At 34.4% G+C, this 23,558-nt stretch overlaps 1 protein-coding gene across 1 annotated transcript; it reads right to left on the reverse strand.

Moving 5' to 3' along the window:
* Window positions 1-450: 450 nt before the first annotated feature.
* LOC131661186 (alpha-galactosidase 3-like) lies at window positions 451-5,296 on the reverse strand. Its single transcript, XM_058930628.1, has 15 exons — window positions 4,973-5,296; window positions 4,766-4,824; window positions 4,472-4,528; window positions 4,347-4,381; window positions 3,615-3,718; window positions 3,433-3,505; window positions 2,685-2,743; window positions 2,531-2,596; window positions 2,352-2,435; window positions 2,120-2,184; window positions 1,943-2,025; window positions 1,598-1,688; window positions 1,404-1,462; window positions 1,009-1,149; window positions 451-862 (listed from the first exon to the last, which is right to left on the reverse strand). The coding sequence occupies exons 1-15, from the start codon at window positions 5,182-5,184 to the stop codon at window positions 752-754; spliced, it is 1,299 nt and encodes a 432-aa protein (XP_058786611.1). The 5' UTR covers window positions 5,185-5,296; the 3' UTR covers window positions 451-751.
* Between the last annotated feature and the right edge of the window lie 18,262 nt (window positions 5,297-23,558).

The raw sequence follows: 23,558 nt of genomic DNA on the forward strand, positions 1-23,558 counted from the left end.
TTGGTGTTGCGGACTGCTACCCAATTTTGAGAGGACAAAAAATAGCTACAAGTAGTTGCTACTTGCTACAATTAATATGTATTTACTTATATTATAAGCTTCCTTCCCTAATAGGAATAGATAGTTTCCTTTCTAATAGGAATAGATAGTTTCCTTTCTAATAGGAATTGATAGTTTCCTAATCTTAGGAGATCAACTCCCTTAATATTTGAAGATTCTCTTTCTAATAAGAATTGATAATTATTGTGCATTCCTAATCTTAGGAGGTCAGCTCCTTTAATATTCGAAGTAGACAGTTCCCTTTCTAATAGGAAATGATAGTTGTTATACATTCATAATCTTAGGAGATCACTGCCATCACTTTGGCAATCATAATTAATGATCAACCATCCCTTTTAATATGTACCAATGCATAACATCGAATGACATAAGTAAACATAAGCTTAAAAATAAACAAGTTTAGCAAACTCTAAATTATCATGTTCTATTTTTCCCATAAGCTTCATAGCATACCTTTACAAACATCATAAATCCATCAAGGGGCACATTTTTGATATAAATCATGTGATCATGATTCATGAATAGGCACACCAACGTATACATAGTGCATAACTTATTCGAGATGAAGGATTTTCATTTCTCCATTATACAAAACAAACAAGCAGAGGTACATTCATTTGGTGAATGTGCTGCCATGCCCATTTTGGACTTAGAGATGAACCAAAACCCATATAGGGAGGTGAAGTGTGGTTTACTGTGCAGAGTAAGATGCCGTAGATGGAGTGAAAATGTACAAATGAGCATCATGAGAATCAACTTGAGCACTGAATGATGAAACTACATCTCCTTTTAATACCTTGTGCTGCAAGTTAGTGAAGGGACAAAAACTATTGAGATAACTAGTCCTTAAAAACCAATTAGACAGTAGGAAATAGGTAAAGCATTTCGCCTAATAAGAACAAATTGAAAGGTGGGTTAGAGAAGTTTTGCACAGCTTAGCAAGCTTACCTGCCACAAATCCCGCACAGACACATGAATTCCAGATTCAAGCCCAAGTGATGCCCATGAAGCTGTTATAGAGGCAACTTTTGAGCATCGATTCCAGAGAGCAACGGCCAAACGGTTTCCTGATAAAGGACCTGCCCAAACCTGTTGTAAATAAATATGTAAAACCAAGGTCAACATACTTGAACCAATATTAGTAGCAATATATATCAAACGTAGACAAAATGCATAGCAGTATTTGTTCTTGATTCTTTTCTCAGTTGCATCCGAGAATAAATATAATTTCAAAGACAAGACAAGATCCCGTGTTTTATGAGGTAAATGAAGTGTACAAAAATGAAAGTATTTTCATCCAAGGTGAATATGCTGTGACTACAAGGTGATACATAATAGATTACCTGAGCGCAACCATCTATTCCAGCAACTTGAACTTTCCTTCCCTGGACTCCAAGTGAGTCTGCAGAGAGAATAAGAATTAGAAATCTTACTCGTTTAACCTTTTTGAACAAGCCTAATGAAAATATATATACACACACCAAGTAATGACAATATAAACAGCAACAGCACAGAGAGAAAAGCACTATGGTACTACCTTGATTTACAGCAATGACTTCTTTGTTGCTTAAAATCTCAAGTGTTTCAGCCGTCATATTTCTTACATCGCAACCAATCAATAGAGGAGCCTGCACACACAAGTTTATAATTTTGAACATGTAAAAAGTTTAGCCATAGTATTTGCATTAAGATCTTTGCAAATATATCTTCGTGCTTTATTCACAAAATATTAAGGCCAAAACCAATGAAGATGAAGTGAGGATTATCATCGTAACACATATTGAGCAAATTGACAAATTTTAACTAGCCTTAGGACACTCTGGTCCATATCAAATCCCTACACCAAGAGAGAGGAAGAAGAAATAGAAATTAAGAGCAACACCTTTGCTAAAGCCCAGATGCTAAAGTGAGCACGGTATTCCTGGTAAGTCATGCCACCATTGCCAACTTCCAACATATCCGGGTCTGTCCAAGAATCGCATTGTAACATGAGAGATAAGTATGAATATGTCTTGTCTGCTCTATATTTTCAATTAAATTTCAAAAGAGATAAGTGTACCATTCCATCCTCCAGGACCCGCATATGCAGCCCACTTGTCATTAAGATCGGCAATAGTTGTCATGCTAAACATAGAAACATCATTTTTATGATTAGACTACATTATAAACAAAAACTTGGACAAGAATGATGGTTGATAATTTGTTAAGACTCTATTGATGTTATTAAACTATAGACATCCCTAATAAAATGTTGAATGCACCGTCTATAAATCAAAGTCCAAAAATTTAACCTTGCCCATGTATCATTGATGTCATTCGTTGTGCGCCAACTATTACCAATCTTGCCTGCCCACAAAGCAGGGTCATCAACACCCCTGTGAAAACAAAAATATAGTCGGATAATGTCGGTCATGTTATATATACCATATGTAAACTAAACTCATAACAAAAAACCGACACGTTTTATTACCATTCACAAATTGAATAGAAAATTTTGCGTCCAGTGTCATTGAGGGCATCACGCATAGGTGGATATCTGGAATACATGAAAACCCATTGATTTAGTTTATGTGTACTAGTTATTGTTGCTTTTGAAAATTAAGAGACAGATGAGAAAGAAAAACCGTTTTTTAGGAGGGATGCCCAGATTGTAACAGTTGTCGTACTTCAAATAATCTATGCCCTGGTAAAATGTTAGAATGGTGTGAAAATCAATAATAAACCACAGAAAAATGTAACTGGAAACAATTTTAGTTTGTAAAAAAATGTGATTCAGATGTTTAGTTATGAAGCAGTGGTTTCCAAAAGCACCTCAAGATGGCACTGAGATGATTTACATTTAAATTTACTAGGAGTTGAGACTAATTTTTAGATATAACTTCACTGTTTCCTTTAGAAATTCTGGAGTTGTGCTGCTTCTATGAATCTAACTATGCCACGGTGGACATAATAACTACAAAGATCTGTCAATGCAAAGTTCAATGAAAACCATCTATACACAAATTTCAACGTAATCAATGGGCATAACTTTTCATTCATTTTTCTTAAGAACATTAAAGGAATTCCATTAAATGACTTAACATCATAAGTGGTCCAAATTCGGTGTTTGTTTTTTTTGAAAAGGCTAAATTCCTCTAAAAACCGAACTTCATATCCAAAGTTGGTTTTATTTCCTTAAAGAAACAGATTAATTCCATAGAAAGATATACTAGGCTGCAGAACTAAACTATTTACATCAAATGTAATTTGAACCTAATAGAGCTCATTAATGCACACATAAAATAGAAATGAATAAATATCACTTCTATTCTTAGGACCTCCAGAGTCATGACACGCTTTTGCAAATTATGAAATGAGATATTAGAATCTAACCCAAGAGGCAAATAAATCTGCATCATCATTTTCGTGGAATATTGATCCTGGTCGGACTTGACATGTAAAAGCCCTAATACCAATTGGAAGTGAAAAAAATCAGTTAGTCACAATCAAAATGGGATTAATATATTTTAGAATGAGTTAAAAGTCTTCCATATAAAATTTTGCAAGTATCCTACCCAGCATCAGAATATATACCAAGCTTGAGTCCCTTTCCATGCACATAATCCGCAAGTGATTTGATTCCTGATGGAAACGTCTTACGATCAGGTACCAGGTCGCCCTACACTTCCAAATAAAAAACAGTTAGGAACAACATATATTTACTGAGAGAATATATGAGTGATTGAGTTTTAAGCTTTGTATTAAATATCCACATAGAAAATTGTAGATGTAATCATGTATAATATTCACACTTTCCTGCTAGATTATAACATTAAAAACAGCAAATATACCCGCACATTGGAGGCATAAAGGAAGTATTCGACAAAAGGCAAATAACCGTTTCTTAAATATACCCGAGGACCAGGGTCGTTTTTTAGCGCCTGCAAGGCGGGTTACCGCACAGGTACCAAAATTTGACACATTTAAATTGTGGCTAAAAAGGGCCTCATAAGTTGTCACGGTTAAAAGATGACCAAATAGTGTTCCTATTTGTTTTGCCACACTTCAACCATGATTAACCTACAAAGAGCCTCTGAAAACTTAAGTCAGCCGTGCGGAGGACTTACTATTTATATCTATTTTCTGCAGTACTACTTAGCCAAAACATAACAGATATCAATTGAAACAACTATTCCTCATCCAATCGAATGTCAAGATAAACAACATTGAAAGCCAACAAGTATATACAATAAGAAACAGTCCAAAAGTTTATCCAGTGAAGTTGAAAGGAACAAATTTTAACTAACCTTCAAATTTCTTGTCACAGAAGACCAACAATCATCTGCATAGTGTAAATTGCAACATCAAAATACATATGGAATAGGCGACTTATAATGTCAGAATTTTCATATTGAACATACAAAATCAGTACCTATATTGACATAGTCATAACCTAACTCAGCCAATCCCGTCGATACCAGTGCATCCGCTGGAAGAATATAATACAAATCAGTACAGTAGGAATGAAATATTGAGGGAAAAACTGAATTGCTGATATGTGAAACCAAAATAAAATAAGGTTTAAAAATAGAAATAATTTTTTTCAAATACAAAATAAAACTTTGGACAAAATAATAGAATTAATTTGAATGAAATCAATGAAATATTTCATATTAGTCATCATCAACTAGCAAGTAGCATCAACTGAGCATGAGTAGAACAACACCTGTTTCCTTAATAACAGTTTCATTGATATTGCATGCAAAGAAGTTCCAGCTGTTCCATCTACACAAAAACACCAAATCAACATGATCACATAATTAATCATAACTTTTCTATTCTTTTTCAAAATCAAGCCATATTCCAAACAAATTGAATGAATCAGAAATTGATTCAATGAATTGAGAGCTAAAAGAGATAGAAACAAACAAACCCCATCTGAGGCGTGAGAGCCAAACCATTATTGATCTGAAGAACTCCGTAGTTTGAAGTGTCATAAATAGTATGAAAACTTGATCTGAAAATAGAATTTCCGTAATTTTGCAAGAGAGGCGCGATTCTTGCTGAGACTTTAACAGAGGAAGCATAGAGGAAGAGAATGAACAAGTGCATCAAAACAGTTTTGTCCTGTATCTGCTTCGCCATTACTGTTAGTAGAATACTAGCTTCTTAGTTGAAATTTGTGCAGACGCGGAAATACGGTGGTTATTCACCGATTAGGAAGTGTCTGGAAGACAAATATTCAAAATTGTTTGAAAATGACTTGCCAATTTTATGGTTCTTCATTGTTTTATTTTATTGATATTATCATTACTAAAAAATATTAATATTTAAATTATCAACATTTATTAAATATTTTAATCTACAATATAAGAAAATTTATGGGTCTGGAAATACCAAATTTGCCCTGCTGTTTCATTAGCGTGCCACGTGGATACCTTCTTAAGCAACCACACCTGGTGTTTCTACTTTATGACTTCTGCTTTTGCACTGATGTGTCTTATCTAGGGGTGGCAAAATGGGTCGTGGCCCACCGGGCCAGCCCGCGCACCCGTCAAAAAATGGCGGGTTGGGTTGAGATTTTAGGCCCGCCGCTCGCCAAAGCCCGCCCCGCCAAAACCCGCCGACCGCCATGCCCGCTCCGCCAAAGCCCGCCCCCTCCTCCAAAACTTACTCTTTTTTAGTTAATTCTAGTAATTACAATTCTTGATGGTTTATTTTATAGATTTATTTATAAATATATGTAATATTTTTTTAAGTAAATTTGTTAAAAAGTTGCTTTATGAAAAATTGTTTCAAAAAAAAAAGTGAAAAGTTTAAATAAAAGATAAAAAAAGCCTATTAATTTATTAAAAAAAGTATAAATAAAAATAGGCGGGTAAGCCTGCCGCCCACCAACCCGCCATCTTGGCGGGGTGGGCATGACTTTTATGCCCATGTTATTTGGCGGGCATGCCCGCCGCGCTCGTTTTTTGGCGGGCATAAGACGGGGCGGGCGGCGGGCTGAGCGGGCGGCCCGTTTTGCCACCCCTAGTCTTATCCAACCTGCTGAGTTACTTCTACAAGGCAACTCATTTTCAAAGACATTGGTCCTTTCATCCACTATTTCTTCATCTTCTACTGACTAAAGCTTTTTTCATCTCACACCCAAATTTCTTTATTCTTCCTATTCTTCTTCCTCATTTTTACAAATCGTAATGAATTTTTGTATCTGATTTTTTTGTTGTTGTTCTTTCAGGAAGTAACGACATCACCGACCGAAAAGAGTTTTGGAAGATTGCTGTAAAAATACATCACAAATAGAAGGTTATGATAACTATGAAAGAGCATTTTGAGATGGTGGTTGTCGAAAAAAAGTGAGTTACACATGTTCTTAACTACATCCCTTTAAGTTTAGATTTTGATTTTAGGGTTTTCTTTCTTTTGGTATCATTGTTTAAAAAATTCAATCTTTTTGGATTTTGAATCATGGGTTTTCTTTATTCCTCTGGAGATCAATGTTGAATGATATCTACGGGATTTCACAATAGCCGTTATCGACGAGATTTCATTTTCAGTCACATCATCACCATCCTCTTGGCTGTTTGCTCACCACCCTTTATTACCGTTAATCACCGAAGCTCGTGTTTTAGATCCGCCAAAATCCACCGTGAGTTACTCCTTTTTCTGGAAAACTGTTGTGGTTGTAACCCGTCATCCAAAAGCATCACAGGCTTTTGTGTAGCTGTTGCATTTCTTTTAGGGTGTGTTTGGTTCAAACGAGGGGGAGGGGAGAGGAGGGATTTTAATAGAGGGGAGAGAAGGGGAGGGGAGGTGAGGGAATTTTTTTAATCAGATGTGTGTTTGGTTCAAACGAGGGGAGGGGAGGGGAAGGAAGGAATTTTAATAAAAAATATGTTTGGTTCAGGAGAGGAGGGGAGGGGTTTTACTAATAATTTACATTTTTATCCTTATTATCTTATATAAGTGATACAATATGATATTCAAATGTGAAAAATTTATATATATTTTTTTGTTAGTAAAATTTTTAATATTGAGCGATTAAAAAGTTATAACTTACTACATAACGTTAAAATATTGAGTCTACTTAATTTGAATAAAATATTCAAAAACAAATTAAACTATATGTTGATAACAACTTTGAAATCGTAATGAATTATTTAACTCATAAAATACATAAAATAATTTATTATTAAATATAAATGGTTTAAATATTTTAATAAAATAAATTAATTAATTAAAATAAAAATTTTAAAATTAGATATAAAAGAAATTACGATAGGATACGTAACAAAATTAGAAAAAAAAAATAAATAAATATAAAAGAGTTATAAAAAGAATCAAAAAAGTGAAATGATTATGATTTTTAGTAAGGACAAAAATTTCAAAATAATTTGAAGATGGAGAATAATTATATAATAAGTTGATAGAAACAATCGAGAAAAACCACACAGAAGAGAGCAATAATACAAAAGAAAATGAATAATTTTGAAATATTAAAATAAAACTGAGGATATTATAGTAATTATAATAATTTTTAAAATATTAAAATTGAGATTCTCTCCCCTCCCCTCCAAATCCCTCCGATTTGGAGGGACGCAAAAAGTGTGTTTTGGAGGGGTTTTGCTCCCCTCCCCTCCCCTCATAAAATTTGAACCAAACACATTTAATTAAAAATATTCCCTCCCCTCCCCTCTCCTCCCCTCCATCTACCCCGAACCAAACACACCCTTAGAAAAATGAAAAACAGGTTGGTTGGGTTTGAGTAACTCCTCTTTAAATTTGTATTATTTATTTGATTTCTTTTAGATCTATATTTTAGTTGGTTGGTATAATATAAAAAACTGCATATTTCAACATAAAGTTTTCATTTTTAGTACACTTTTAAGTATTATGAAAGTGGTTTTGCTATTTGTCGGCTTGTGTTTTTTATATTTTGTAGGGGTAATGGTTTATGGTTTCTCATCTCTATTTTTATTGTTTTATTGTTTAAGGGTGATTTGGTTATATGTTGCAGAGCCAATGGTATGTGATGTTAAGAGGTTTAATAAAAGTGTTTGGCCTGATGCTCGACTGTTCACGGCTGTTGCGCGATAATGTGGCTGAAGTACATATTTCAACTGGAACTCCAAAAAAGACTTCATGAACAACTTGAGGTACATTACGAATTCGCCAAACACCAATGAGTTTTCATGGTTTCACATGTTCTGATATTTTATATCGGTTATATAGATTCAAAGAAAGTTGCAGGAGTCAACGTATTTATGAATTCCCCTTATTATGTTCTCCTGTTAATTTCTAAAGCACAAATTTCATGCATACGGTTCAGGTGGGTTTAGTTGTTTCCTTTGAAACATATTGGAAATTTGTAAATTGATGTTTAAGTTTTCTTCATTTTTGACTTCAGGTGTGGAATTGGCTTCTGTAACAACTGTGGAGTCTGTAACAATAATCATATCAGTGTAAATTTGTTCAGATCTGATTGTTGTACTGAGGTGGATACAAGCCTGATCCTGAGGTGGATACAGTGCAGATCTCATGAATTTCCAGTTTGTTTAAATTTTGCTGCACAATTGAGCTATAGACACCATTTCACAATATTCCAGAACTATTGAAAAATAATATAACAAGTACCTTCTTTACACTGCATTTGCTAATTGGAATATTAATCACATCACAATCTAATTTTTTGTATCATATCAATTATTATCTACAAAGATAAAAAAAACATGATTTTTTTAATCTATCAGTTACACAAAGATGTTAGAAAATTAATTTTAAAAGCATTTTAATGTAATGTAATGAAGGTGTTATAATTGGAAAACATTTCAATTCAATTAAATACCAAATTTGACAATTAATTCTTTTTATATTAATTGTTACAATGAAGACAACGTCTTCAAAATTATCACAAAAATTAAAATTTGATTATTTAACTTTTTTATTTATTTTAATTTAAAGCTTTCATATTTGTTTAATTTTTTTTTTTTGAATTTTTTTGTTTGTGTTTATTTTAATATTTTATGATATCAGGTGTTAATGATAATATATATATATATATATATATATATATATATATATATATATATATATATATATATATATATATATATATATATATATATATATAAAATTATGATTTTCTGACATCAATTTTATTATCTCAAGTGATTTAATGTTAATATTATAGTAATTAATATTAAGACAAAAATAATAGTAAACTATAATGACTTTGAAAATTTTATAAGTAATAATTTTATAAAAATGGGTTAATAGTTGTTTACCCCCTATAATATGAGCGTGTTTCGGTTTACCCCCTACCGTTGCCAAAGGCAGGTTTTGGCAACGGTTTTTTTGAAAAAAACGTTGCCTAAAGATAGGGAGGGGGGAAAGCAAAATTCGCTAATATTACAGGGGGTTGAATTACTATTAACCCTATAAAAATTGTATATACAATTTAAACTTTAAGTATATTTTTTTGATATTTTTATTTTTAAAGAAATATCTATGTACTATAATAGTAAATAAACTATATATGTGATAGACTTCTATAAACACAAACTATGTGAGACTTATTTAATATTAAAAATTTTGATATTTGAAATTTATTGATCGTTACTAATCAACCAATTATTAATCAATCTTTCAAATTATCGAAAAAATTTGAAATTTATTGAACTTTTTTAAAAGTATTTGAAAATATAAAAGTCATGATTGGAAAAAAAATAGTGTTTAATTAAAATTTATGATTTTATTAATAGTGAATCTCAGTATTTATGATTTTTTTTTTAGTTAGTTTTTATTTATTATATCACTAATACTAAAAAAAATCTAAAAATAAATTTTTAAAGTATTAAAAAATAAAATAAATGATTTTAACAGGAGAACATTCATTCTCTTTAAGAATTTATCTTAATTTTCATAACAACATTTATTTGTTATTGATAATATAATAAAATATATGAAACAAATATATTTTATATACGAGAAAAAATCTATATATGAGAAAAATTCAAATATTTTAATAATAGACTTTATTTTTATATATGACAAATGTATTGTTTGTCCAAATATTTCTTTAAATAGTGTTATTTTTAACGTACGAGTAACACACGAGTACCGTGTGAATGCACAGGTAACACACAATGCCATGTCAACACACGTGTAGGGTGGCAAACGGGCATGCCCGTCCCGTTTAGGCCCGCCTAGCAAAAGCCCGCGAAAAAACGAGGCGGGGCGGGGCAGACATATTTCAGAGTGCGAGCCTAAAACCTCGCCCCGCCCCGCAAAAAGTGAGGGCGGGGCGGGGAAAGTCCGCGCACACTTGACATTTTAGGCCTAAAAATACTAAAATTGTATGAAAAAGTTCATGCCCGCAAAAGCCCGCAAAAAAACGGGGCGGAACGGGGCGGACATATTAAAAAGAGTGGGCCTAAAACTTTGCCCCGCCCCGCAAAAAAGTGCGGGCAAAATGGATTTTCTCCGCGGGCCGGGCCCGTTTTGCCACCCCTACACACGTGTAATCATTTTTTTAAAATATATATATTTTAAAAATAATAAATAAAAAATTGAAATATATATTATTCATATAAAACAATTTTGATAATAAAGAGAAAATATCTTGATTTTACTTTATAAATTCTAAGGCATGACATTACATGAAAAGAGAAAATATCTTGATTTTTTTTTCTAAATTCTAAATTATACGCAATATATATATTTTTTTAATAAAATAAAACCATTTAAAAAAAATGTATTTATTTATATTTTAATATTGACATAGGAAATTATAGAAAAAAAACAATTTTTAAAATTTGTTAAGTATATAAAAATAATTAGTTGCCATATTAAAAGGGAATGTAAAGTCCTTAAAAAGGAAAATGAACATATTAGAAAAATAGTAGGAAACCAAATTTTCAAAAATAAAACATTAAAAAAATAATGTTGAAATAAATACAATAAAAATATGAGTGACTTATGAATTAATACAATTAAAATCCATCTCATTTATTGAAATTTATACAATAATTGAATAAATCTGTCTCATTAGTTTAATTATGGAAAAAATATATTACTGATTCAAATACACAAAAATTTATGCAATTTATTGAAATTTATTTATAATATTAAAATAATTATTGAATAAATATTTGTTTTTATTTAATATTTTATCTTATATTATCAATTTTTAATATTTTAATTCATTAAATGAAATCTTCCCTTACTCTTTCAAAATATTGAATTTTTTTCATGATTAAGTTATTGATCAAAATATTGATTATTAACGGGACTTGAAGTTACTGATCAACTTTTTTTTATTAATTATACATTCATTATTATTTTTTCACGGGTAACACGATATTTTTATATTAAAAAATATAGATCTGAAACAAATGTGTGTTCCGTACTAGAACTCGTGCATCAAAATTTTTTAGTTAGTTATACATTCAATTATTATTTTTTCACGGGTACCAAACATTTTTCTATTAAAAAATATACGTCTGAAACAAATGTGCGTCCCGTACCATAACTCGTGCATCAAAATATTTTTTTATTAATAATACATTCAATTATTATTTTTTCACAAGTATCAGACATTTTTCTATTGAAAAATATATATCTGAAACAAATGCGCGTCCCGTACCAGAACCCGTCCGAACGTGTTTGTTAGTAGTTTATATATAAGAATGGATATAGTAGATTAGTAGTATTTGTTTTTTTAGATGAATCACCGCATTGCTTTAAACGATTATATTTATGATGATGTATTGACTATGAAGGATAAGAACATGTCGTGTAATATTCTACGATCTTTTTATTTTAGAAGTACTTCGTGTCAGTGCCTTAATTTATGCGACATAATAAAATGGATTATTATTAATTAATTAATATTATTAATAACTAATCAATGTGTGCCTTTAGATATGAATGGACATCATTTCAAGTTAACACGTATACCATAGTTATATTTTACTTACACCTAGATCAATCAAGTTGATTTATGATATCTTTTCAAATTAATAAATTATCCTCAATTTCATGACAACAAAAACCATTCAAACCGACAAAGATGTCTTGCGGATATGTATTTTAGAAAGTGAGAGAAATTGGAAGGGCTTATCATTTTGATAAAATTCACCTACAACAATAGTCATCATTCAAGCATTAGAATGACATAGTATGAAGCCTTGTATGAAAAGAAATGTAGAACACTTTTGTGATGGGCTAAAATTTGCTATAAGAGAATTCTTGAATTGGAAATATTCCAAGAAACCACCAAGAAAATAAGAATGATTCAAGATAAGATAAAGAAGGCTCAAGACTGTCAGAAAAGTTATGCAGACCGCCGGAGAAGGCCGTTGGAGTTCGAGGAAGATCATGTATTCTTGAAGATCTCTCCGAAGCTAGGGCTAAAGGAATCATTCAAGACGAGGAAGTTGAGTCTGAGGTACATTGGGTCATATCAGATCCTAAGTCGAGTAGGTGAAATGGCTTACCACTTAGCTTTGACACCTTCACTATCCGGGCTTCATGACACGTTCCACATATCTCAACTCAAGAACTGTATTCCAGATTCCTTTCAACTTATCCTCCCAGTCCCATATATGGTTGACGTCGAAGCATATCTTTCTTTTCAACCTCAACCTAGCTGTATTATAAATTACACAACCAAGGCGTTAAGGAAGAAAGAAATATCCCTCATGAAAGTTCGATGGGAGAATCACATCCGGGTGAAGCCACGTGGGAGCTAGAGTCAGAGATGCGAGAGATGTATCCTCATCTTGTTAGGTAACCTCTTAATTCAAGGACGAATTTTATTTTAAGGGGGAGGATGTAATATTCTAAGTTTCTAAGCATCTCATTATATTAACATATAATGAAAGGATTAAAAGCTTAATTTAACCCTACTAGCATTCATTAGGAATATATTATAAGTAGGGTATTCTAGTCTTTTCCCATAAGCACTAGATAAACCTAAAGGAAAAGAAATTTGCTCATTTTCTCCATTTCACTTGTCACTACAGAAATTTGGAATTTTGAAAGAAAAAAAGAAGAAGCTAGAGAGAGAGAGAGGGAGAGGTGAATTTGAGAGAGAAAGGAGAAATATCTTGAATTAAGCACGATTTTCATTTGCATGTGCAAAGATTTTAAAGCTTGAAGGTGAAGCAAACATATGGGAGATTTTTCTTCAAGAAGTCATCACTAATTTCTCTCAATCATCTCTAAATTCATATTTCCTTGAAATCAAAGATGGGGTTCTATAGGTATTTGATTGGGATTTTAAAACCATCTAGGTATATGCATGATGAATGAGATTAGCTTAGATGAAATGTGTTTATCTTGCTTGAATATATGTTGAGTGGTTGTGTTGATCATGATTAGAATGTGTAATGAATTTGCATGTTATGATAAATTCAATTTTGGTATTCATTCTAAGTTATCAACATGATTTTTCATGCTTGATTGTAGTATAAAATAATTGTTGTGGCTTATTGCTCTTATCATCATGAAGTTTGAATTTACTGATCATGAAGACTTTGTGAATGTGCAGTATATCCCCTGTTGGTTGAACTTATGGTATGTTTCCTTGTGAATGATCATATTGGATGAGTTTATGGATAGATATTAAGTTCAATACAAGTCCAAAATATCACAAGGTGTGAAAGACACAAAAGAGAGAGTTCCTAATTTATGGGCAGAACACAACCTGTGTCCACTGGCATGAGAGAATTGTGCTTCTATCTAGAAAAATGTAGGGGCGTGCCTGAGCCTGGAATGGCGTGTCCCTCCTTGGTTATAATATAAAGGTGGTGTCCTGACCCTAACATGACCCATGTTGGCTGAAACGGGTGGGTCGTGTTGGCTCTCTGGCTTCCATTTTCTTAACTTTTCTTGCAACCTTAGCTAGTTCAATTGGCGTGTCTTTCTATTGATATTCTCCAAGTGATCAAGTGTGGTCAATTGGACTGGAAACTCTTGATACTCGTGTATGATAGGTTATAGAAATTGTTGAGAAAGAACATATGTTGATTGGACTGGAAACTCTTGATACTTGTATTGTCGCCAAAGGCTTTACTCAAAAGTCTCTCTTGTTTCTTTGAAAGATTCTTTTAGGATTATGATGGCATTAATAGCTCATTTTGATTCAGAGTTGCATCAGATGTGTAAGATTTTGGATCGAACTCTAGTATGGTCGAAGGGTAGCTTCTTGGTTCGACAGGATTAAGCATGAAGTCGAAGGTAGTTCACATGCTTGTGTCGAAGATGCTAGGGTTGTTAGCATGTTAAATTAGGTTTTAGTGTTTAAACCCTAATTTGTTAAGTTAGCTTGTTTATTAAGTTGACTTGTGTAATGGGCCTTGTGGAAAAAAGCCCATTAGTTAGTATGTTAGGTTTTATTATAAATAGCATACTAGTCTCTCATCATTGCTAAGCTGCAAATCCTAATTTAGGGTGAGAGAGGTTATTTGTTATTCTTGTAAACTTGTAATCTTGTTTTCTAAGAGAAAGTGAAAGAATAGCAGTTATAACCAATTCTTGTGTTCTTTTTCTCCTCTCTAATTCCCTATTATACTTTGTTATTGGTATTGTTTTTCACAACAAATTGGTGCAGTGAGCGTGGAGAAGATGCCTTCAACAAAGTATGAGATTGAAAAGTTCACCGGAGTGAATGATTTCGGTCTGTGGCGCTTGAAGATGAAAGCCCTACTGGTTCAGCAGGGTTGTTTGGAAGCGTTGAAGGGAGAGGCAGCCATGAATGCAGAATTGACGACAGCGGAGAAGACAACTATGATCGAGAAGGCACACAGTGCAATTTTGTTGAGCCTTGGTGATAAGGTTCTCCGACAGGTATCAAAGGAGACGACGGCATCAGGGTTATGGGTGAAACTTGAAAGTTTGTATATGACCAAATCGCTGGTAAATCGACTCTACCTGAAGCAAGCTTTGTATTCATTCAAGATGATTGAAGACAAAGTATTGGCTGAGCAGTTGGATATGTTCAACAAGCTGATTCTTGATCTTGAAAATATTGATGTGAAGATCGATGATGAAGATCAAGCGCTGTTACTATTGTGTTCTTTGCCTCGATCACATGCTCACTTCAAAGAAACTCTCTTGTATGGAAGGGAGTCCCTGACGTTTGAAGAAGTTCAATCAGCCTTGTACTCTAAGGACTTGAATGAACGAAAGGAGCATAAACCTTCGACTGTTGGCGAAGGTTTGGCCATTAAAGGAAAACTCTTACGAAAGGATGGTAAGTTCGACAAGAAGAAAGGCAAAAGCAAGTCGAAGTCTTATAGTGGCGAAGCATCTGGCATTCGATGCTACCATTGTAAGAAGGAGGGTCACACAAGAAAGGTGTGCCCTGAACGCCTGAAATATCATGGAGGTAAGGATAATGGAAACGCTGCCATTGTTCAAGATGATTTCGAATCATCTGATGTTCTTGTGGTTTCAAGCAGTGACTCTAAGAAGGAGTGGATTATGGATTCAGGTTGCACTTGGCACATGACTCCAAACAAAGACTTGTTCGAGGAATTATGTGATCAAGATGGTGGATCAGTATTGCTGGGAAACAAGAAGGCTTGCAAGATTGCAGGTGTTGGATCTGTGAGATTCAAGCTCCATGATGAGTCAATAAGGTTGTTGACTGAAGTCAGGTATGTTCCTGATTTGAAGAGAAATCTGCTTTCTCTTGGTGAATTCGACAAGAAAGGATATGTTTTCCAAGGAGAGAAAAGTATCCTAAGAGTCATGAAGGGTTCGAAGGAAGTCTTGAGAGGCGTGAAGAAACAAGGCTTGTATACCCTTGAGGCTGAAGTTGTAAGTGGTTCGACAAATGTTGCATCCACGAAACCTTTGTCGAAAACAGAAATCTGGCACATGAGATTGGGCCATGTCAGTGAAAGGGGTTTGGTCGAATTAGGGAAACAAAATCTGCTTGGTGGAGACAAAGTCGAAAAGCTGAAGTTTTGTGAACCCTGTGTACTTGGAAAATCTTGCAGAGTGAAGTTCAACAAAGGCAAACAAAGAACACATGGATCCCTTGATTACATCCATGCTGATCTTTGGGGGCCTGCAAGGTGTCCATCACATTCAGGAGCAAGGTATTTTCTATCCATAGTAGATGATTATTCCAGAAAATTATGGGTATTCATCCAGAAGACTAAGGATGAAACTTTTGAGAATTTCAAAAGTTGGAAGACTCTGGTTGAAAATCAGACTGGCAGAAAGGTCAAGAGGTTGAGAACCGACAATGGCCTTGAATTTTGCAATGAGGCATTCGACAGTTTTTGTGCTGCCTCTGGTATTGCAAGGCATAGAACTACTGCAGGTACTCCACAGCAAAATGGTTTGGCTGAAAGGTTTAATCGAACTATTTTGGAGAGAGTCAGATGCATGTTGACTAGTGCGGGGTTAAAGAAGGTGTTCTGGGCTGAGGCTGTTTCGACAGCAACATATCTGATAAACAGATGTCCTTCGACAGCGTTAGATATGAAGACACCTGAAGAAGTTTGGTCGGGACATCCACCAGATCTCGACAAACTAAGAGTATTTGGCTGCGTAGCCTATGCTCACATTAGGCAAGACAAGGTCGAACCTAGAGCTCTGAAATGCATGTTCATGGGATACCCTGAAGGAGTCAAAGCTTATAGGCTATGGTGCCTAGAGCCAGGTCACAGGAGGTGTATTACCAGTCGAGATGTAGTTTTCAATGAAGCTGAAATGGCTTTCAAGAAAACTGATGATGATGGTCGAAGTGCAGAAGAGCTAGAACAGGTAGAGATTCCTGTTGAGGTGGAGCATGTTGATGCTGAATTGCATATCCCTGATGAAGTCGAAGAAGAAGCAGAAGATGCTGAGGAAGTTGAGGAAACTGACGATGACTACCTATTGTCAAGAGATAGGTCGAGAAGAGTCATCAAACCACCTCAGAGACTTGGGTATACAGATCTTATAGCTTATGCATTAATCTCTGCCAGTGAGGTTCTTGATGATGAACCTAGAGACTATAAGGAAGTTATGAGGAGTCGAAATAAGACTGAATGGCTGAAGGCCATGGATGATGAGATAAAATCTCTTCATGATAATCATACCTGGGAACTGATCAAGAAACCTGCTGGGGCAAGGTTAGTCAGCTGTAAATGGATTTTCAAAGTTAAGGAAGGAATTGAAGGAGTGACGTCGAAAAGATACAAGGCAAGGTTAGTTGCAAGGGGTTTCACTCAGAAAGAAGGTGTCGACTTCAATGATGTGTTTTCTCCTGTTGTAAAGCATAGGTCCATTCGAATGTTGCTTGCCATGGTGGCACAGTTCGACCTTGAACTGGAACAAATGGATGTGAAGACTGCGTTCTTGTATGGTGATTTAGATGAAACGATCCTGATGAGGCAACCTAAAGGGTATGTCGAAAAGGGGAAGGAAGATTATGTGTGCAAGTTAAAGAGATCTTTGTATGGGCTGAAACAATCTCCTCGACAGTGGAATAGGAGATTCGACAAGTTCATGGCACGCATAAGTTTCATTAGAAGTCAGTTCGACCACTGCGTTTACTTCAGATTTCGACCTGGTAATTCATTTGTTATTTTGTTGCTTTATGTGGATGATATTCTCATAGCAAGCAACAATGTTGAAGATGTGATGAGGGTGAAGGCTGAACTCAATAAGGAGTTCGATATGAAGGATATGGGAGCTGCTTCCAGGATTCTTGGAATTGACATTCGAAGAGATAGAAAGAAGTCGAAGTTATGCCTATCTCAAGAGGCATATCTACGGAAGATTCTTGAAAAGTTTGGTATGTCGAATTCGAAGCCAGTTGTGACTCCAACAAACCCTCAATTCAAGCTGAGTATTGATCAGTGTCCCAGTACTGATGTCGAAAGAGCCTATATGAATAGCATCCCATATGCTAATATAGTTGGTTCTTTGATGTATGCTATGGTCTGTACTAGACCCGACATAGCATACGCAGTAAGTCTTGTAAGCAGGTACATGGCGAATCCTGGAAAGGCTCACTGGCAAGCATTGAAGTGGATTTTAAGGTACATAAATGGGTCTCTGAATAGAGTCCTAATTTATGGTGGAGCCTTGGGTGAAGATAGTAAAGCAGTAATAGAAGGATATGTCGACTCTGATTATGCAAGTTGTATGGATTCCAGAAAATCTATTTCTGGATATGTTTTCACTATGTTTGGCACTGCAATTAGTTGGAAAGCAACACTTCAAAAGGTTGTTGCTCTATCAACCACTGAAGCGGAGTATATTGCCCTAACTGAAGCTGTGAAAGAAGCATTGTGGCTTGAAGGTTTTGCAAAGGAGCTGAAACTTCAAGGTCGAGGTATCACTGTTAAATGTGATAGTCAAAGTGCAATACACCTGTCGAAGAATTCAGCCTATCATGAGCGAACTAAGCACATTGATGTGAGGCTGCATTTCGTCAGAGGAGTAATCGAGCGTGGAGAAGTCCAAGTGCTGAAGGTTTCGACTGAAGACAATGCTGCTGATATGATCACCAAGACATTGCCGAGTTGCAAGTTTTTCCACTATATGCAGTTGATAAAGCTGCATGAAGAAAGCTAGTTTGTTCCCTTGATGTTGTAGAGTTAGATCCAAGGTGGAGATTTGTAAGATTTTGGATCGAACTCTAGTATGGTCGAAGGGTAGCTTCTTGGTTCGACAGGATTAAGCATGAAGTCGAAGGTAGTTCACATGCTTGTGTCGAAGATGCTAGGGTTGTTAGCATGTTAAATTAGGTTTTAGTGTTTAAACCCTAATTTGTTAAGTTAGCTTGTTTATTAAGTTGACTTGTGTAATGGGCCTTGTGGAAAAAAGCCCATTAGTTAGTATGTTAGGTTTTATTATAAATAGCATACTAGTCTCTCATCATTGCTAAGCTGCAAATCCTAATTTAGGGTGAGAGAGGTTATTTGTTATTCTTGTAAACTTGTAATCTTGTTTTCTAAGAGAAAGTGAAAGAATAGCAGTTATAACCAATTCTTGTGTTCTTTTTCTCCTCTCTAATTCCCTATTATACTTTGTTATTGGTATTGTTTTTCACAACAAGATGGATGTAAAGACTAAGTTTATAAATATAAATATTAAAGAGGAAGTATATATGGATATCAATATATATATCTAAATAGAAACCCTGGTATGCAGCACTGAATAACAGTAAAGTGTGTAATGCGCTACTTGAAGAGAACTAAAGACTTCGTGCTCACTTATCGAAAGTCAAATAACTAGGAGATCATTGGGTATTCTGACTCCAATTTTGCAGGATGCCCAGATAGCAGACATCTGGTTACATCTTTCTCTTGGTTGGAGGAGCCGTCTCCTATAAGTCTTCCAAACAAACATTAGTGGCTCCCTCCAATATGGCAACAGAGTTTGTGGCTTGCTTTGAGGCATCAAATCATGGGATTTGGTTACGGAACTTTGTCACATGCCTACAGATCGTTGGGAGCATCAAAAGACCCTTGAATATTTATTGTGACAATAATGCAACTATGTTATACTCCAACAACTATATGAGTTCTACAAAATCAAAATTTATTAATATCAAGTATCTTGTTGTGAAAGAGAGAGTTTAGGAGAAGCAAATTTTGATAAAACATGTAGGGACAAATTTAATCCTAGCTGACCCACTAACCAAAAGGCTTGTCACCTAAGACTTTTCATGGGCTTGTTGGTCACATGGGTCTTGGTTTTGAGATTGTTTTAGATTAATGGAAGTCTTTTCGTTATTTTTCTATGTTTCTATACTTTGGTTTGGTTTTGGTACAAATTTTATGTTATGTTTAATTTTCTGCAAAAATAAAAACTTATGAGGTATTATTGTTTTAACAAAATAAAGTTTTGTTATGTGCAAATATTATAATTTTAAACTGCAACTAAGGAATTTCAGTTTGATCTCACTAAAGACTTCAGTAGGGCCAGTTGAAAATATGCTTGATTTAGAGATCACATTGTATGAAATTTCCATGTCACTCATCCATATCGATCTATGTCATCAATTACATTGATATTGTGGTCGTCGGGGTTCTGTCATGTTACACGTCAGTGACAACAGCCGCGGTGATTCCATTATTGATGTATGAGGCAAACCAGATTGTAAAGTTGAAATCTAAAGATAATAACATTTGGATGTCCGCCTAAAGAATTGTGATATAATTATTAAAATATATCACCTAAGTGGGAAATTGTTGGAATAATTTTATTATATAATATTTTTAAATTCCAATAATTATTATGTGGGCATATATGTTTTAATTAAATTAGCTATTTTATCAATTAAGTGTCTTAAATAATAAAGTGATCAAATAAAGTTAAAAGGCTTATTAGATTTTATTTAAAAATTATTTAATTAATTAAATAATTGGAAATGTGCTCAAATATGAGTGAATGTCATGATGATCCAATTTGAAAAATGAGAACCTAATTGGCCATCAAGACATTAGGAATACCGGTTGAGTATGAACCATACAAATCACCGGGTATTATTTGTTCATCTCTTAACCTTCAAGATTACAGCCGCCAACAAGAATTTTTTCCATAGATCCAAGTATTTCTAAATTGGGTGAGTACAAACCATATAAACCATGAGATATTATTTGTTCATCTCTTAACCTTCAAGATTACAGCTGCCAAGAAGAAATTTTTTTCGATAGATCAAAGTATACCTAAATTAACTTGGAGGTCTTCTAATTTAATTCTAGCAGTATCTTGTAACTGGTGTTGGTCTTATGTAATTGGGATTAGAGTACACCTAATACTCACTCTTTGTGAATACAATTTTGCTTACTAAAAAAACACATATAGGCCTAAGAGTTTATAAAAATAAAACAAATTTATGAGCTGATAGTTTCTACTGGCACACGATGATAACGTTATTGCAATGATAAACTAAATGTGAGAGGAACATATATGGTCTTTCTAATGTAAATAAATACTAATAAACAAGTATCACTTGTAACAGTATGACATAAAATATTTACAAAAACAGAAATAATATTCAAGTAAAAAATAAAGAAACAGAATGAGAGGACCCAATGTGTTGAAATGAGTTGCACTTGAAGAATATGATTATTGATTAGTATATATTAATTAGCAGCAAGCAAGGTAGCTAGTTGTTGATGTTATTGTGTCTGTTGCTTGGTGCAGATGGAGGAACTATCCCCTTAGGAAGCATGATGAAGGCTAATGGCCCGTATACTTTTCCACAGCACACGTGTCCTTCCTTCTCCGGCATCACTCTATCGGTGGCTGGGAGCTGATTGAAATCATTCAAGGGCCTAGCAAACGAAGAAGATATCAACAAAATCAGCAGAGAAAGTAGCAGGGTCGCTGCAAGATGCTGGTTTCTTTGTAGGTTTATCATTATGAAGTGATGGAAGCAAGCTACTACAAGATGAGTTTGTTGTGGATCTGTGTGTGGTGAGGTTTGGTTAATATGAATAGGTATATATACTATGATATAGAAGAGAGCGAGAGAAAGAGCATGGAAATTATCGCTATTAAATTCCATGTCATGCCAACTTGGTCTATGGCTATAACAATGAAGTTAAGGAAATAGATTCACCGCAAAAGCTATCTCACACTTGCTATTTAGGGGATAATTATCCTAAGAAGTAATGAAAAGAATATTTTCAATTAATATATACATGCTATTTAGATGTTAATTATCCCATTAATTTTTTGACTTCCTTGATTGTGGATGGGCTCCTCATGTCGATTATGCATGAACTTGTAGGGGTTGGCCTATTTCCCTCATGTTGTTAACATGAATCCCATGAATTTACTTGCTTAGACCCCAAAGTAGCATTTGGTTGGACTTAGGCGCATGTTATATTTCTTAAATGAGCTTACTATATCTACAAGGTTCTTAAAATGATTGTTTTCACTTGGAACTTTCACAACCATGTCTTTTTATGTATACTCTAAGGTTTCATCTTATTTGTTTTGTGAATAATGTGTTCATCAGCCTTTGATAGGTAGTGTCAACGTTATTAAAACCCATAGACATCCCCTTGTAGAAGTAGTTAAAATTGTTAGTCATAAAAGTTGTGTTGGGCACGTCTAAAGGGTTCGTCTTAATTTGATTGTAGTCTGAGTAATGAAGCTTAACGTCTTGTACTATTCTGAGCCATCAATCAACCTATTGATGTTGGGTAGTGGATAAGAATCTTTAGGGAATGTCGAGTTCGGTAAAATCCACGCACATTCTTCACTTTTGCAAAGAATTTTTCACCTTTACAACGTTGGAGAGCCGAGTGGGATATTTAATCTCACTTATGAATTTCTCCTTCTTTATCTTCTTGACTTCTTCATTGAGAACTACTTTATTTTTGTTTTCCATCTTTATCTTATTTTGTATGACTGTTTTGGAAATGACGTTGAGTGCAAGGCGATGAAAAGTAATATTGGTGTTAACTTCATGCATGTATGAAGGGATCCAGGAGAACATATATATGTTCTTCTAGAGTAGGAAGATAAGTTTCATCTTCTCCTTGTTTTCTGCTAGAGAGGTGCATACCTTCGTGATTTGGAAGCTCTTAGGGCCAATTTGGACTTATTTCAGATTTTCTGTAGGAACCAACATGTCTTTTAAGTACTCTTCTATGGGGTTCAAGTCCATGAAATTCACGTTGTGAGAGTTAGGCCTTGGTGTTAGTCAAGTGATCATCGTCGCATTCCATATTATGAGTCTGTCTTAAAAGAAGAATGAGTGAGTATGATGTTGAAAGCAAAAGGGGTGTCCATGGCAAGATACCTAAATTTTATGGACTTGACATTCTCAGCCAACCCGAAAATAGTCCTAGAGGAGATATATCCTCTTACATGTACACTTTTACATGAGAAAACCACATGTGAGCTCTTGAATGACTATAAGTGTTGGATCAAACTGTTATCTTTCAAATGCGTCCTACTAGAAGAAGTCAGCGGAGCTGTCATGATCTATAAAAATTCATTTCACTTCCCAACTAAATAAATACATACTGATGACCATAAGGTCGTCTTCATGGGGAAATATTTTGACAACATCCATGTGTAAAAAGGTAACCTCCAGTGTTGATGTCTATTTGGGCTTGGAGGAGAATTTACAACTTGTATGACTTAGAGAGGATTCCTTCTACAAGAAGAGGTTGGTTCTCCCCACTAGAAAAACCTCTAACAATAATGTTGAGAGTCTGACACATTGTTTCACTTTTGGTTATCTCTTCAGTCTCTTTCTCTTTTCTCAAACAAGGACTATATGGTCTATCTCATCTATGAGGGCACGATCTCACCCCATAGTCATCCAATGAGCCATGTACATCTCTTCTTAAGTGCCCTTTTTGGAAGAGACACTCTATCCCCCTTTTAAGTTGATGGAAAACATATGTGTGGTGATCCTTGACATTGTGATACTTGCAACCATTTTTAAGATTGTTTACCATCACTTCCCATTTGAGGATCAAGTGTCCTGGGATAAAATTGTTATGGTACACTCTTGCCATATCTATTCTTGTCTTGTGTTT

The sequence above is a fragment of the Vicia villosa genome, linkage group LG3 (assembly GCF_029867415.1).
Source record: "Vicia villosa cultivar HV-30 ecotype Madison, WI linkage group LG3, Vvil1.0, whole genome shotgun sequence".
Classification (NCBI taxonomy): domain Eukaryota; kingdom Viridiplantae; phylum Streptophyta; class Magnoliopsida; order Fabales; family Fabaceae; genus Vicia; species Vicia villosa.

Bases quoted from the DNA above. Each gene is read 5' to 3' on its own strand.
- LOC131661186 (XM_058930628.1), bottom strand. From the start codon at position 5,184: ATGGCGAAGCAGATACAGGACAAAACTGTTTTGATGCACTTGTTCATT. The intron at 4,529-4,765 runs GTGTTGTTCTAC...ATATTCTTCCAG, and splicing joins AACTGTTATTAAGGAAACAG to CGGATGCACTGGTATCGACG. The intron at 3,506-3,614 runs GTAGGATACTTG...AATTGGTATTAG, and splicing joins GGTATATATTCTGATGCTGG to GGCTTTTACATGTCAAGTCC.